This window comes from Rattus rattus, chromosome 2, assembly GCF_011064425.1.
Source record: "Rattus rattus isolate New Zealand chromosome 2, Rrattus_CSIRO_v1, whole genome shotgun sequence".
Classification (NCBI taxonomy): Eukaryota; Metazoa; Chordata; class Mammalia; order Rodentia; family Muridae; genus Rattus; species Rattus rattus.
The window spans coordinates 123,859,792-123,877,781 of NC_046155.1; the positions used below are offsets into that span (position 1 = coordinate 123,859,792).

At 37.8% G+C, this 17,990-nt stretch overlaps 1 protein-coding gene across 1 annotated transcript in view; it reads left to right on the plus strand.

The window, feature by feature from the left end:
• Positions 1-17,693, plus strand: part of Vegfc (vascular endothelial growth factor C) — a 114,757-nt gene extending 97,064 nt beyond the window's left edge. Inside the window, exons 5-7 of the mRNA XM_032893403.1 lie at positions 9,954-10,060; positions 10,339-10,672; positions 17,340-17,693. Coding sequence (XP_032749294.1) covers positions 9,954-10,060; positions 10,339-10,672; positions 17,340-17,454 — 556 coding nt within the window. The 3' untranslated portion in view covers positions 17,455-17,693. The remainder of the gene's footprint in view (positions 1-9,953; positions 10,061-10,338; positions 10,673-17,339) is intronic.
• The last annotated feature ends 297 nt before the right edge of the window (positions 17,694-17,990 follow it).

The window sequence follows — 17,990 nt, forward strand, 5'->3', positions numbered from 1 at the left end:
TGGTGGTCTCTCCCGCTCTACAGTCTCAGGAGTGCCCACCTGTCTGGGCTGTGAGCTCTCTCCAAATATTGATTTCTTATTTCAATAATATCTAGCATAATTTCAGATTTCAATATTAAAACATGTCTTATGGTGAGTAATTTTTTCTTATTTGTGTGAAAATTCTTTTATTTTCAAAATTTAAATGGTGTATTACGTCTATTAAAATTCAAAAGTATTTATTTCCCTTTAAGTGAACCATTAGTAACTGCTGTAATGTTTGTGTTTTCAACACTGTTGCAGGTGAGTTTGAAAGTGTTTCCAAAATATATTTTTGTTCAACACAGATACAATGAAAGAGGAAAAAGGTGTCACAAGCAGATTATGTGAACTCTTTTTCTCCCACATTGCCCAAATAAATTCCTGCAATCATTTCTGTACATGAAGTTCATATATTTAAATTTATATTTTTGAAAATACAGTGATATAAAGAAGCAAAGGATTTTTTTTCTGACTATATAAAATGCAGAAAATTGTTTTATTTTCCTTCTTACTGAAGATAGAGATCTGCCTACCTCCTTAAATATAAGCCCAAAGCTTACCAAGTTCTCCTAAAGGGAAGTTCTTCATTCTCCACTGGCAGGAGCTAGAAACTGAGAGGATTGCCATCACTCTGAAATTTAAACAGCTTAGATCATTGTTGTGTCAAATGTTTTGACTGCACATGAAAAGATAACCAGCCAAATATATGCAGACTACAATTGGAAGAGGGGACCTGTGTCTGAGATTTTGTGTGTGCACATTAATGTGTGTGTGTGTGTGTGTGTGTGTGTGTGTGTGTGTAACTGAAAGGAAGCTGTAGAAATCTATCTTTACTAAATTCACTGATAGGCTATGTTATTGCATGGCATCTATTATTATATTAGGAAATGTATGGATTTGGTTTTCATTTGATTTGATTTGATTGAAAAGCTTTTTCATATAGCCAAAACTTATTACATAAGCAAGGGAAATGAGCTTTGAACTCCTGAACCATCTGCCTGAAAATCTCAGATGCTGGAAATAATGTCATGTGCCACCATGCTGGGCTTCAAATATGGATTTTGACTCTTTAATTGACTTTGTATCCCACATATGACCTGTAACCAACCAAGAACACTGCATGAGGCAAATTAGGATACATTTTGTAATGCAAAAATGAAAAAGAAATGTTTTCTATTCTCAACATAACAGTATGCGTGTTATGGTAAATATTAAAATAAAACACCTAAACATTTTATCCCACACTAGGGCCACATGGCACTGAGGGGTATCTTTATCTCCGCAGCTCCATACTGGCACCCATGGTACTCTCTGACCTATGCCGTCCTCCAGTGTGGCACCTTGTCATGTTGCCTTCACTCACAGATCCCTTGGCAGGTTGTTACCAAGCCAGGCATACACATCCCAATTCTGGGGCAGGCTGGTGTATCCTGACACCACACACTCTCTTGAACTCAATTAAATCACCACATGAAAGAACACACCACACAATAACCTCTGATCCAATTGATAAGATATAATTTGCCCATCTAGACAACACAAAATTCTGTACACACCCACCCCTTAATAGTATTCGTAACAACCTATATGTATGCACAGAGAAGAATCTTAACATCTGAAACCATGTTCTCCCAACTCCTTCTCACTCTGGCTCCTACTCCTCTTTCTAAAACTTTTTTCCCATCCATCTTTCCTTATCATCTAATGACAGGCCTTGTTCTATCTTGTACCTGCCTTCCTGCGTAAAGATATCAACTACATATATGTCCACCTATAACCAACATTTCGAAGGATAATTACCACATTTTGAAGAATAGTCAAGGCATTTTTGGATAAATTTTGGATAGAATATACATACAAAGTTAATGATACTGGTTTAGAAAATTGATAAATACTATCTAACCTTTTCATGAGCAATATATATTCATGATTAAACTATAATATAAAATAACAACTAGATTGCTTTTCTATTGTTGTGATAAATACCATAACCAAGACAAGTTACCAAAGAAAGATTTTATTTGAGAGCATATGGTACCAGAGGGATAATAGCGCATTACCATAATGGCAGGGGTCCTGGGAATAGGAGGGCAGGCATGGGACTAGAGCAGTAGCTGAGAGATTGATCCATATGCAGGAAGTAGAATACCTATAAAAAATGAATCATTCTTTTGAAACTTCAGTATTTGTCTCCCAAGTGACATTTGGTCTAGCAGATTACACTCTCCCCCTAACCTCCTCCAAACATCTACTAAATGGAGACCAAGTATCTGAATATCTGTTACTTATGGCCAACATCACTTTCAAGAGGTTGAAGAGAGATTTTCCCTTAGTATTAATTGAAAATGTGGGGTAGTATGGCATGTTTCTGGAAATCCTAAGTGAACAAAGAAGGTTTGAACATGACCTGCTGTTGATTTTTGGCTTTTGTTGTTTTACAAATGAAATACTGAAACATATAAACAAAGATACGAAGAAAATTAATAGCACACTGGGGATATGGACCAGAATGAACTTTAATGAACACACATTTCTCATAGTCTTAACTCATTGTCACATAAGTAAATAGGTTACAAATTAAAGACTAAAAGCAAAAGGTATCAAACATACACAGGATAAAGCAAGCGGCTATTTATATAAAGTGTTGGAAGCCACATGTTTTATTGGAAATTGTTAGTATGAGGTCAAAAAAACAGACTGAAAAAGCATTAGCTATCTTTTGTTGATTTTGGTATCAGTGATCTTCTTTTTGCCTACAAATATATGCTTATTATGCTTAAGAATATGTATTTGTTCCTGAAAATTTATATGGTAAGCATGTGTAATTTTATGCTAAATGAAAAAAAAATACAGCAAATTGTAGTTAGCCTCCAAGGGTAGGTTATTTTAGATGAATTGTCATAAATTATGCTATCTGTACAAAAACAAAACTATTTTGATAGCATCTAAGATACTTGAACAGTTTTATGATCATATAGCAAGTTTTACTGCTGTGAACACATAGTTGCATTTATTATTATTTTTTAGTGCCTCTATACTTTTTATTTTAATTTTATTTAAGTTTAGCATTTCCAATATATAATATTTTGATAAAAGTAAAGGTTAGTAGTCATGTCAACAAATTAACTGCTTTCTTTTCTTTATCTTTATATCTTATTTACATTTCAATTGTTATTTCCCTTCCCAGTTTCCAGGCCAACATTCCCCTAACTCCTCCCTCTCCCCTTCTATATGGGATTCCCCTTCCCACCCTCCCCCCATTACCACACTCCCGCCCAACAATCACATTCACTGGGGGTTCAGTCTTGGCAGGGCCAAGGGCTTCCCCTTCCACTGGTGCTCTTACTAGATTATTCATGGCTACCTATGAGGTTGGAGTGCAGGGTCAGTCTTTTGGTAGTGGCTTAGTGCCTGAAAGCTCTGGTTGGTTGGCATTGTTGTTCATATGGGGTCTCTAGCCCTTTCAAGCTCTTCCAGTCCTTTCTGTGATTCCTTCAACGGGGGTTGAGTGGAAGTCTAAGTTCAGTGGTTTGCTGCTGGCATTCACTTATGTATTTGCTGTATTCTGGCTGTGTCTCTCAGGAGTGATCTACATCCGGTTCCGGCCAGCCTGCACTTCTTTGCTTCATCCATCTTACCTAGTTTGGTGGCTGTATATGTATGGGCCACATGTGGGGCAGGCTCTGAATGAGTGTTCCTTCTGCCTCTGTTCTAAACTTTGCCTCCCTATTCCCTGCCAAGGGTATTCTTGTTCCCCTTTTAAAGAAGGAGTGAAGCATTTGCATTTTGGTCATCCTTCTTGAGTTTCATGTGTTCTGTGCACCTAGGGTAATTCAAGCATTTGGGCTAATAGCCACTTATCAATGAGTGCATACCATGTGTGTTTTTCTGTAATTGGGTTACTTCACTCAGGATGATATTTTCCAGTTCCATCCATTTGCCTATGAATTTCATAAAGTCATTGATTTTGATAACTGAGTACTATTCCATTGTGTAGATGTACCACAATTTCTGTATCCATTCCTCTGTTGAAGGGCATCTGGGTTCTTTCCAGCTTCTGGCTATTATAAATAAGGCTACTATGAATATAGTGGAGCACATGTTTTTGTTCTATGTTGGGGCATCTTTTGGGTATATGCCCAAGAGAGGTATAGCTGGGTCCTCAGGTAGTTCAATGTCCAATTTTCTGAGGAGCCTCCAGGCTGATTTCCAGTGTGCAAACCCACCAACAATGAAGGAGTGTTCCTCTTTCTCCACATCCTCGCCAGCATTTGCTGTCACCTGAGTTTTTGATCTAAGCCATTCTGAATGGTGTGAGGTGAAATCTCAGGGTTCTTTTGATTTGCATTTACCTTAACTAAAGATGTTGAACATTTCTTTGGGTGTTTCTCAGCCATTTGGCATTCCTCAGCTGTGAATTCTTTGTTTAGCTCTGAACCCCATTTTTTAATAGGATTATTTGTCTGCCTGCGGTATAACTTCTTCAGTTCTTTGTATATTTTGGATGTAAGCCCTCTATCTGTTGTAGGATTGGTAAAGATCTTTTCCCAATCCATTGGTTTCCGTTTTGTCCTAACAACACTGTCCTTTGCCTTACAGAAGCTTTGCAGTTTTATGAGATCCCATCTTCGATTCTTAATTTTAGAGCATAAGCCATTGGTGTTTTGTTTAGTAAATTTTCTCCAGTGCCTATGTGTTCCAAATGCTTCCCCACTTTTTCTTCTATTAGTTTGAGTGTATCTGGTTTGATGTGGAGGTCCTTGATCCACTTGGACTTAAGCTTTGTACAGGGTGATAAGCATGGATCAATCGATCTGCATTCTTCTACATGCTGACCTCCAGTTGAAACAGCACCATTTGCTGAAAATGCTATCTTTTTTCCATTGGATTGTTTTGGCTCCTTGGTCAAAAATCAAGTGACCATAGTTGTGTGGGTTCATTTCTGGGTCTTCAATACTATTCCACTGGTCTATCTGTCTGTGTCTGTACCAATACCATGCAGTTTTTATCAATATTGCTCTGTAATACTGCTTGAGTTCAGGGATACCGATTCCCCCAGAAGTCCTTTTATTGTTGAGGATAGTTTTAGCTATCCTGGGTTTTTTGTTATTCCAGATGCATTTGCAAATTGTTCTGTATAACTCTCTGAAGAATTGGGTTGGTATTTTGATGGAGATTGCATTGAATCTGTAGATCGCTTTTGGTAAAATGGCCATTTTTACTATGTTAATCCTGCCAATCCATGAGCATGGGAGATCTTTCCATCTTCTGAGGTCTTCTTCAATTTCTTTCTTCAGAGGCTTGAAGTTCTTATCATACAGATCTTTTACTTGCTTGGTATTTTATATTATTTTATTATTATATTTTATATTATTTGGGACTATTATGAAGGGTGTCCTTTCCCTAATTTCTCTCTCGCCTTGTTTCTCTTTTGTACAGAGGAAGGCTACTGATTTATTTGAGTTAATTTTATACCCAGCCACTTTGCTGAAGTTGTTTATCAGCTTTAGTAGTTCTCTGGTGGAACTTTTGGGATCCCTTAAATATACTATCATATCATCTGCGAATAGTGATATTTTGACATTTCTTTTCCAATCTGTATCAACTTGATCTCCATTTGTTGTCTGATTGCTCTGGCTAGAACTTCAAGAACTATATTGAATAAGTAGGGAGGGAGTGGGCAGCCTTGTCTAGTCCCTGATTTTAGTGGGATTGTTTCAAGTTTCTCTCCAATTAGTTTAATGTTAGCAACTGGTTTGCTGTATATGGCTATTACTATGTTTAGGTACAGGCCTTGAATTTCTATTCTTTCTAGGACTTTTATCAGGAAGTGGTGTCGAATTTTGTCAAATGCTTTCTCAGCATCTAATGAAATGATCATGTGGTTTTGTTCTTTCAGTTTTTTTTATATAATGGATTACGTTGATGGTTTTCTGTATATTAAACCATCCGTGCATGCCTGGGATGAAGCCTACTTGATCATGGTGGATGATAGTTTTGATGTGCTCTTGGATTCAGTTTGCCAAAATTTTATTGAGTATTTCTGTGTTGATATTCATAAGAGAAATTGGTCTGAAGTTCTATTTCTTTGCTGGGTCTTTGTGTGGTTTAGATATAAGAGTAATTGTGGCTTCATAGAAGGAATTTGGTAGTGCTCCATCTGTTTCAATTTTGTGGAATAGTTTGGATAGTATTGGTATGAGGTCTTCTATGAAGGTCTGATAGAATTCTGCACTAAACCTGTCTGGATGGGGGCTCTTTTTGATTGGGAGATCTTTAATGACTGCTTCTATTTCATTAGGAGTTATGGTTTTGTTTAAATGGTTTATCTGTTCCTGATTTATCTTTGGTACCTTGTATCTCTCTAGGAAATTGTCCATTTCCTGCAGATTTTCAAGTTTTGTTGCATGTAGGCTTTTGTAGTAGGATCTGATGATTTTTTGAATTTCCTCTGATTCTGTAGTTTTGTCTCCCTCTTCATTTCTGATTTTGTTAATTTGGACACACTCTCTGTGTCCTCTTATTCGTCTGGCTAAGGGTTTTTATATCTTGTTGATTTTCTCACAGAACCAACTTTTGGTCTGTTGATTCTTTGTATGGTCCTTTTTATTTCTACTTGGTGGATTTCAGTTCTGAGATTGTTTATTTCCTGCCTTCTACTCCTCCTGGGGTCACTTGCTTCTTTTTTTCTAGAGCTTTCATGTGTGCTGTCAAGCTGCTGATATATACTCTCTCCTGTTCCTATCTGCAGGCAGTCAGAGCTATGACTTTTCCTCGTAGCACAGCTTTCATTGTGTCCCATAAATTTGGGTATATTGTACCTTCATTTTCATTAAATTTAAGAAGTCTTTGATTTCTTTCATTATTTCTTTACCAGGTTATCATTGAGTAGAGCATTGTTCAACTTCCATGTATATTTGCGCATACTTCCCTTTTTGTTATTGAAGTCCAGCTTTAGCCTGTAGTGGTCTGATAGGACGCATGTGATTATTTCTATCTTTCTGTATCTGTTGAGGCCTGTTTTATGACCAATTATATAGTCAATTTTGGAGAAAGTACCATGGCGTGGTGAGAAGAAGGTATATCCTTTTGCTTTAGGATAGAATGTTCTATAAATATCTGTTAAGTCCATTTGGTTCATGACTTCTCTTAATCTGTCTATATTTCTGTTTAATTCCTGTTTCCATGATCTGTCCATTGATGAGAGTGGGGTGTTGAAAACTCCTACTATTATTGTGTGAGGTGCAATGTGTGCTTTGAGCTTTAGTAAGGTTTCTTTTATGTATGTGGGTGCCCTTGTATTTGGAGCATAGATATTTAGGATTGAGAGTTCATCTTGGTGGATTTTTCCTTTGATGAATATGAATTGTCCTTCCTTATCTTTCTTGATGACTTTTAGTTGAAAATCGATTTTATTCGATATTAGAATGGCTACTCCAGCTTGCTTCTTCAGACCATTTGCTTGGAAAGTTGTTTTCCAGCCTTTCACTCTGAGGTAGTGTCTGTCTTTGTCTCTGAGGTGTGTTTCTTGTAGGCAGCAGAATGCAGAGTCCTCATTGCATATCCGGTTTGTTAATCTATGTCTTTTTATTGGGGAGTTGAGACCATTGATGTTGAGAGATATTAAGGAATAATGATTATTGCTTCCTGTTATATTCATATTTGGATGTGAGATTCTGTTTGTGTGCTTTTCTTCTCTTTGTTTTGTTGCCAAGACGATTAGTTTCTTGCTTTTTCTAGGGTGTAGCTTGCCTCCTTGTTTTCAACTTTACCATTTATTATCCGTTATAGTGCTGTATTTGTAGGAAGATATTGTGTAAATTTGGTTTTAGACTGTCCTATAGTCCTGTGTGTCAGGAATGCTGTAGACCTATTTTCCTGTTTTCTTTCAGCCAGTTATGGGAACAGTGTTTTCTGCTTTCGTGTGTGTAGTCTTTCCTGTCTGCTGGTCTTCACAGAGTTGCTTTTAGTTGATCACCTGGAGTGTATGCTTTATTAGAGGTTATAGTTGGCATGACATAGCAAATATTGTGGGAAAAAGTCACTCTCAAACTAAATTCAAGAAATGTCCTATAATAGACTCTTTCAACAACCTGAAGGAGCCCTGAACTTTGGAATACTTCAAGAAGGGAAGAGGGAACAATGTGCCATTTGCTGAAGCATATGGGATATTTTAGACTCACTGCCATATGGAAAACAATGAATAGACTGGATCTTAGTGCTGATGTAGAAAGTTGGAAAGGAAAACACTGTGAAATCATCAGAGCTGATATCCTAACTGAAAATAACATCGTTATAAAATGCATATTTGCAAGATAGACATAGAGTTGTGTGCCTGTGACCCCAACATTGGAGAGGCTGAAGCATTAGGACCACAAGTTCACGGCCAGCTTACATTCCATAGTGAGGGGCTGCTTTAAAACAAACACAATTCAGAATTGCTCGTTCTGTAAAAGAAAACCCCAAACACCTTTGTGTCGTTTCCTAATAGTTCTTACGTTGTTTTGGAAAGACAATGTCTCATTACATTGAAGCTGTATCTATGTAAATTTTCTTAGCAGTGTCCAAAGTACATGGTCTATTTGTTTGTATTCAGTGTACTTTTTAGAGTGTCTACAGATGATTTCTGTATTGTAACAATTTGGAATTGATTCAGCATTCTTCCACCATACAGTGTTGTTTACAATATTGCTTTGAAATGAATGATGTGTGATATCTAAGTAAATATTTCCCTCTGATGTCTACAGCCATGTCTCTTAACAAGTCAAGTAGGAGAGGTTAATGCATGCTCTGTAAGATAAAATATTAAAATCCAAGAAGCCTCCTGGATAGAGTGTTTGGGGGAGCTGTCTGCAGAATATATCTATATATGACTCCTAAGAAGATCTAAAAGTGTACAATCTAATGACACAGAAATGATCAATCTCAAATGATAGAATTTAAACATCACTTTTTAATTAATAACAAGAAGAAGAACAATAGTGATAGTAGTAGTAGTAATAGTAGTAATGACTATCTAAAGAGTAGATCAGTCGAGGTGTAGAGACAGTAAATAAGATGTCCTAGTGAGGTCAGTCATACTGAAGTGTCCAATGTTGTAGTCATGAATGAGATCCTGTTAGCTAAGAGTAAGACAATTGGAACTTTCAAGGAGTAGTTTAAGTTCCTGACTGAAGACAATTTTTCCATATTTTTTTTATAAATCAGGAAGATAAAATGTAGAGAGGAAGGAAGAAAAGGAGGGTAAGTAAAAAGCAGAGAAGGAATAAGATGGCCATGAAAACATAACACAGCAAATGGGGGCCCTTGGATATCTTCGTGGTGGAATGGAAAATGGAAATCATCCACTGTTCAAAACATATTAGACCTATGAGATCTGTGCTTTAGATATAAGACTGTAAATGTGTTAGTTTGCAGACATCACCATAGTTGCAGTAATACTTGAGAGGCAAAAGTTGAAAGCCACCTAGTTATCAAAAGGAATAGTCTAATCACATCATCTTACGAAATTTTGCACAGCCACTAAAATTCATGCAGAAAAACTTTCTTAAATGACCGTAGAGTCGCCTGAAGTTTGTATTTTGTTTGTTAAAGGAAATTATAGAGTAATATAGAAGGCATCATCACATGTTTTAGTAGGTTAAAACAATCTGTCACTCTACAAAGAAGCATATTTCCCTTTAAAACATTAAGTTTGGATTTCATCGAAGATGAAGTTTACAGAGGTAAACTTCAGGATTAAAACTTGGCTGCAGCTGAGGTAGGGGTCATTTGAGAGGAAACACCAATTGCTCATCTCCTACACTCTTATGTATTTTAAAGCTTTACCATAAGGATGTTTTAATTTGTAATGTGTACATGAATAAGAAATGACCATTCTGTATGTCAGTTACACTGTCATTTAGCTTCTATTTAATCTGTCTCTCCAAAAGGTGTCAGGCAGCTAACAAGACTTGTCCAGCAAACTACGTGTGGAATAACTACATGTGTCAATGCCTGGCTCAGCAGGATTTTATCTTTTATTCAAATGTTGAGGATGGTAAGTAAAAAAAAATACTTAGTATATAACTGATCTATTTTAAGTAATGTATTTTGACAATAAATTCTCAGTGTTCTATTCATCGCTCCTTGAAATGAATACCAAGTAGAATATGTGATTTTCCTTTTACTGTTATTTTTAACTTCTATATAAAGAGACATGGTGTATTTGTATACAGTTCTTTACTGAAAAACTAAAAGGAAAGGTCTTTTGAATCCACATATTAGCATATTCCTGAACCAAGTAAGATCCAGTAAATGTGTCCTCTCTTTGTCTAGACTCATCCAATGGATTCCATGATGTCTGTGGACCCAACAAGGAGTTGGATGAAGACACCTGCCAGTGTGTCTGCAAGGGGGGGCTTCGGCCATCCAGCTGTGGACCTCACAAAGAGCTAGATAGAGACTCATGCCAGTGTGTCTGTAAAAACAAACTTTTCCCTAATTCATGTGGAGCCAACAGGGAATTTGATGAAAACACATGCCAGTGTGTCTGCAAGAGAACGTGTCCAAGAAATCAACCCCTGAATCCTGGAAAATGTGCCTGTGAATGTACAGAAAACACACAGAAGTGCTTCCTAAAAGGGAAGAAATTCCACCATCAAACATGCAGGTAAGATGTCTACATAAACAGCTCTAGTTCCCTTCTGGAAAATGCAGTGTTACCAACTAAAAGCTGTTTTCCCACCCCAGATCAGAAGCTGCTTCTCAGAATGAAGGCAGTAAATCCTCTCAGGAAAGTCATAGTTATTCAAGCCAATGCTTATTGTTCATGCACCGGATTTTTGTAAGATGTTTGACTTCTTTGATATGGTCTAACTTTACCACCAGAATGACCTAGAGCTGAGCATCTTCCTCCCTTGGTTTCCTGATTACCGGAATTTTAGGAATACATAAACACAGTTGGTCTTTGAGACTTGATTTAACCACAGGAACATGAAGGCACAAACATAGGATGAAACAAGTAAACAAAAACACCTGGACCCCTGAGATCTCTTATATCACCAACCAGGTAGCATGCACCAGCTGAGATGAGACCCCCCCCAACACATATACAGCAGAGGACTCCCGGGTCTGGGTTCAATCAGAGAAGATGCACCTAGCCCTCAAGAGACTGGAGGCCCCAGGGAGTTTAGAGATCTGGTGGGGTGGGTGGGGTGGGTACATCCTTATGGAGATGGAGAGTAGTGTGAGGAGGAGTGAAGAGGTATGGGATGTAGGACACTCAGGAGTGGGGGGTGGACCAGAACACTCAGGAGTGGAGGGTGGACCAGGAGGGGAGTAAAATCTGGAGTATAAAATTAAATAAATAAATAGCTGAGTAGTACTCCATTGTGTAAATGTACCACATTTTTTTTTAATCCATTTTCTCTTGAAGTGCATCTGGGTTCTTTCCAGCTTCTGACTATTATAAATAAGGCTGCTATGAACATAGTGGAGCATGTGTCTTTGTTATATGTTGTAGCATCTTTTAGGTATATGCCCAGGAGAAATATACCTAGGTCCTCAGGTAGTATAATGTCCAATTTTCTGAGGAACCTCTAGACTGATTTCCAGGTTGTACCAGTTTCCAATCCCACCAACAGTGGAGGAGTGTTCCTCTTTCTCCACATCCTTGTCAGCATCTGAGTTTTTTATCTTAGTCATTCTGACTGGTGTGAGGTGGAATCTCAGGGTTTTTTTTGATTTGCATTTCCCTGATGACTAAGGATGTTGAACATTTCTTTAGGTGCTTTTTGGCCATTCAATAATCCTGAGCTGAGAATGTTTTGTTTAGCTCTGTACCCCATTTTTTAATAGTACTACTCAGCTATCAAAGACAATGACTTCATGAAATTCACAGGCAAATGGAATGAACTAGAAAATATCATACTGAGTGAGGTAACTCAATAACAAAAAAACACACTAGGTATGCACTCATTGATAAATGAATATTAGACAAAAAGTTTGAATTACCTATGATGCAATACGCAGACCACAGGAAGCAAGAGGAAGGATGACCAAACTGTGGATGTTCCCACTCCTTCTTAAAAGGGGAAAAATATTCATAGGAGGGGATATGGAAGCAAAGTTTAGAGCAATAACTGAAGGAATGGCCATTCAGAGCCTGCCCCACATGTGGCCCATATATACAGAACCACCAAAACTAGGTAAGAATGATGAAGCTAAAAAATGCATGCTGAAAGGGACCAGATAAAGTTCTTTCCTGAGAGACACATCCAGAGCATGTCCAATACAGAGGTCAATGCTAGCAGCAAAACACTGAACTGAGAACAGGACCCCCTTGGGGAGGAATTATAGAGGAAGTTTTGAAAGAGTTGAAGGAGCTTGCAACCCCATTAAGAACAACATTGCCAACCAACCAGAGCTTCCAGGGACTAAAGCACTAACAAAAGTCTATACATGGACTGACCCAGGGCTCCAACTGCATATATAGCAGAGAATAGCCTTGTTGGGACACTAGTGGAAGGGGAAGCCCTTGGTCCTGCCAAGGAATATGAGGGCAGTAAGGGGGCTGTATGGGGGGAATACCCATATGGGGAAGGGGGGAGGAGATGGAAGCTAATGGACAGGAAACCGGGAAAGGGAATAACATTTGAAATGTAAGTAAAGAAATATATCTAATAAATTATAAATAAATAAATAAATAAATAAATAAATAAATAAATAAATAAATAGAATAAGCTCAAAACTAAATCTTTTTTTTCCTGGAGAGTAATGAGGGAGGGTCCTATATGAATTCTCTTCTCTAAGTGATTCATGTATTATTTTAGAAACGCATTCAGCAGTCTATGTCTCCAAACCTCCAAAAATTATACTTCTGGTTATAATTTGTTTTAAAGCTTAAAAATAATGAGGAGTACTATTACCTTCAGAATTTGACCCCCCCAAAATGAAACATTTACACTAAATGCTCAATGGGAACTAAATAAATGTTCTATCTTGCTTCTGTTGTTGATATAAAACACCATACCCAAAAGCAACTTTCGGAAAGAATACTTAACAATTTACAGTCTTCCATCAAGGGAAGCCAGTACAGGAACGTAGCAGGAACCAAAGGAAACCTGGAGGAACACAACTTATTGGCTTTATCCCAGATATTCTTGCACAACCAAAGTCCAACTACCCAGGAATTATACCATCCACAGTGGGCAGGTTCTTCATCAATTAGCAATTTGGAAAAAAAATCTATCTCACACTCATGGGCATAGGGTAACGCAAGCTACTCAGTTCCTTAGGTGAGGTTCTCTCTTCTAAAATGACTCTAGATTTGTCATGAATGAATGAAGTTAGCTATGACAATAAAAGAAAATGCTGGTAGATGTTATTCAAATAACAGAGATGACTCAATGGTTAAGAATACATGATACTCCTCCTTCAGGGGACCTGAGTTTAGTATTCAGCACATACTTCAGTCAGCTCACAACTGCCTTTAACTCCAACTCCACAGGATCCAGCACCCTCTTCTGGCATCTCTAGTCACCCACTTGCACATACTCACAGACAAACATACACACAATCATATATGAAAAGCAAAAGCATTAAAAGTCACTCAAGATTCATTTTTTTGGAATGTTGCTTTATTTTATGTTTGTGGCTGTTTTGCCTACATATATGTCCATGTACCATGTGTATACGTGGTGCTCATAGAGGCCAGAGGAGGACTCTGGATCCCTAGAACTGGTGTTAGACATTGTAAGTCAACATGTAGTTTCTGGGTGATGATCTAGGTCCTCTGAAAGAGCAGCAAGTACTTAACCACTTAGATGTCTCTCTTGTTCCATCACTATTTTTTAGAGCATGTCTTTGTTTCTTTTATATCAAGAAAAATATATGAGATTCTTAGATTTAAGGGCATATCATGCTGACTTAATTTATATCTCATCTCTGAAAATGACTACCATTTAATCAAGATCTCTGTTTTTGATATTGTTCTTGTATTCCTTCAATGTTGGCCCAGCAGCCATGCCTCTTCTTAACTTACTTTAGCATCTTTGGCTGTCTTTCTTCCTGAGCTTATGAAGATTATCAATGTCATCTGCTTCACTATCCTCTTACTTTAATGCTGAGGCACTAACCATCATGCTGGTTTTCAGAGTTGTTCCTCTTCATGTGGATTCAGCTTGTTGGACTCTTCCATCTCTAATCTGACCTGGGACCATAGCCTGGCTGAGGCTCTGTGTTAAGCTCTGTTTAAACTGGATCCAATAAAGATCTTCTTATTTATCTCAATGTCCTTAATGTTACCATTTTTCTAGTTTAATTCTCTTTACACATGAAATCGTGGTGTCCCGATTCTCACCAAATTTTCTCTTTCATGGCATCTCGTCTTCCATTCAAAAAGGTGCAGACTCTAAAAATAGTCGTTTCCTTTTTATTTGTAGTGTAATATCCTCATTAGTTAATCTAGTAACTCAGTAGGTAGAGCCTATCTTTGGATTCTAAAGAGAGTGTTTTCTCATTTTAATTTATACTTATGAAGCTCTGTCATGTAGTTACTGTATAATGAGAATCCACTAAATCCAGACATTTTGTTGACCATATTATTTTTGTTCCTGCCTTCTTGCTGAGTTCCTTACAGAAATCCTAAAACTCATTTAAAATATTTTTGAATAAATGCACACTTTCCAATTTTACTTACATATTCATACTCTACTTACCAAGAAATAGTTCCAAAATAAGATATTATATCCAAAAGAACAGAGCTATTATATTTCAGAAAACCTTATTAAGCTGTGTTCTACAGTGTAACTTTTTTCAATGAGTCTAATACATTTTGCCAAATTTTATTGTTTTTGTGACTGCATATAGACTGGCCTGACATTATCGTTTTTCTACAAAGAATTATCACCTTAGCTAAGTAGATGTACTTATGTTCTTATATCTTTGTTTAACAAGATACAATCATAAAGTCCTTTCCTGTTGTTAGGGTATTAAAAGTTGAAGCTGGCATGTTCTGGGAAAACGGTCATGGAGCAATACCCCAGCCATGAACTATATCCCTAAGCTTAAGTCTTTTTTCTCATAGCAACCTTTTGTTTGTCCACTTTTCTAAGTGTATTGTTCTAAAGTTTATGTTGTCAAATGGATGAAGCAAAAGAGAAACCTATAAAATAGCAGTTACACATTAGTTTTCTTAATGTTTATTACAATGGAGAAAGGCAGAGTGCATTTTGTTTTCACACAGCCTTAATCATTAGGTGTCTGACTACTGAGAACCATACATCTTTTTTTCTGAAATGAACTTGTATTCATTATGTAACCATGAATTTTATAAAATTTCTTAACAAGACATTTATACTGTCTTCCTCTAAGGCTCAGAGAACATTTCAGAAAAGAGGACTGAAGGAATGTAAGAGCTAGCAAAATAAAGAAAAGATCTGCCTCCTCTGGGCAAGGCATAGCCATTGAAACCATGAATGCATAGTTCTAGATGCTCTTACTGGGTCTACAAAAAAGTAGGCCTATGTGGAGAATGGATGGAGGAAGGGCTAAGAGGACAGAGCCTCTCACTGCTGAATTAATTCCTGATAGATTCAGTGGGAGAGGATTCATTGCCATCTGCTGGGTACCTGATCAGGACACCCCCATCGCACCCCCTTAACAGGCCCCAGTAGATTCTTCCAATCCAAGAATCACTCAGCTGGACATGTTTAAACTGGATGTTTCATAAAGCAAAATAAAAGTCAAGAATGTGTGAAAGTAGCTGCTAGGGAGGAGAAAGAGTTACAAGGGGTGGTAGGAAAATAAGAGTAGAGGGTGAAAGTAATCCAGAGACAGTAGAAATGCACATGAAATTGTCCAGCCACAGGCCCAAAGTGGCATCCAGCAAAGGGAGGCCCCAATCCCTGACACTATTATTGAGGCAATGGGGCATCACAAAAAGGGATATATTGGGATTGAGGAATTAGCTCAGTGGTGCAGCGCTTGCCTAGCAAACACCAGACCCTGGGTTCAGTCCCTAGCTCCAAAAGCGGACCTATCATCACTGCCCAACAAGCAGCTGAAAGTCAGATGCAGATATTTGCATCCAACCAATGGACAGAAGCTGCTGATCCCTGTGGTTGAATTAGAGAAAAGCTGTAAAAGGAGAAGGGCAACTCTGTAGGAAGACCAGTAGCCTCAATTAACCTGGACCCCTGAGATCTCTCAGACACTCGATCACCAACCAGGCAGCATACACCAACACATATACTGCAGAGGAATGCGGGGTCTGGGTTCAGTCAGAGAAGATGCACCTAACTCTCAAGAGACTGGAGGCCACAGGGAGTTTAGAGGTCTGGTGGGGTGCGTGGGGTATGGACATCCTTATGTAGACGGGGAGGGGAAGAGGTATGGGATGTGGAACAGTTGGAGGGCAGACCAGGAGGGAAATAAAATCTGGAATGTAAAAAAAGAGAAAGAAATAGTAATAATAAGAAAGAATTAAATAAAAGAATAAAAATTAAAATTAAATATTTTAAATATATTTTTAAAAAGGTCCTTGGCTACCCTCTCCTTTCAACATCAAATGAGACCAACTTTTAACTGTTTAAGGATCTCTTTAGTGCACTTTTCATTTTTTCTTTCCAGCCTATAACACAGCTAGACATTCTCACTTTTCAAAGCTAGAGTCAATTCACTATAGCAAGCAGTACTTCCAAACATTATATGATCGGTCATTTGTCCTTTCACCACATCAAGCAACGGGAAGTCTTGGGTGAATGGAGAAGGGCCCCTATCTGTTCATGTTTCCCCTCATGAGCTGGAATACAGGTAGAGAGAGAGGAGTTATTCACCATCATCCAGGCAGCTGCTGAGTAAAAACACAAGAGGGTGGATGGGGCGGCTCGCCAAATGCTATGGTTCTGCCAAGATGGCTGGGTTTAATTGCCTGGAAGTCTGGGTCCCATGCACATCCCAGACTTTTGTGAACGTTGCCATGCTTATGTGATCACAGGAAATCAGCAGACCTTAAATATTCACTTTCAAACTTTCTGTTCTACGTTACTTTCATCCACACAGCATAAAGGACTTCAAAAGAACTAATGCTTACAATAGTTACAATCTTTCCGCTGCTATGTCAGCAAGTGAGCCATGTTATTAAAGGGTTTTCCGTTCCTCTACAATTCTGTAAACCCAAGCACACACTTAAATATTTATAAACCTATAAACACGTTTATAATAAAGTTAGTAATTTTTCTTGGTTTAAGCTGAAGAAAACATAGAAGCTGTCTGTAGCATCTTGACTCAATACTTTGGTCTTCACCATGTGTCTCTTTCTCTCTTTTATTTTCTAGCTGTTACAGACGACCATGTACAAATCGACTGAAGCATTGTGATCCGGGACTGTCATTTAGTGAAGAGGTGTGTCGCTGTGTCCCATCATATTGGAAAAGACCACATCTGAACTAAGATCATACCAGTTTTTCAGTCCATCATTTTGCTGCCTTGAAGAACTGTTGCCACATTAGAACTGTCAATGCACAGAAAGACTCTGTGGGACCATGGTAACAGGGTCCAAGTCTCTGTTTCCTGAACCATGTGGATTACTGTGGGAATGGACTGGCATTCATGTGCATAAAGCCTCTTAAGAGACTGGTTTTCTGCCAGTGACCAGACAGCTGAGGTTTTTCTCTTGTGATTTTAAAAAAGAAAAAAAGAATGACTATATAATTTATTTCCACTAAAAATATTGTTCCTGCATTCATTTTTATAGCAATAACAATTGTTAAAGCTCACTGTGATCAGTATTTTTATAACATGCAAACTATGTTTAAAATAAAAGGAAAATTGTATTATAAGCGGTGAAGTTCAGTCTCTTGCCATCTTACATTGTAGTCAGGTTTTAGAAAATGAAAGGGCATCTTCCAAAATTTTCTCAACACAGATTTATGCCTTCCATTATTTAGTGAAGGGTGATGTGCAGACTCTAAGCAGGTGCTATCTCT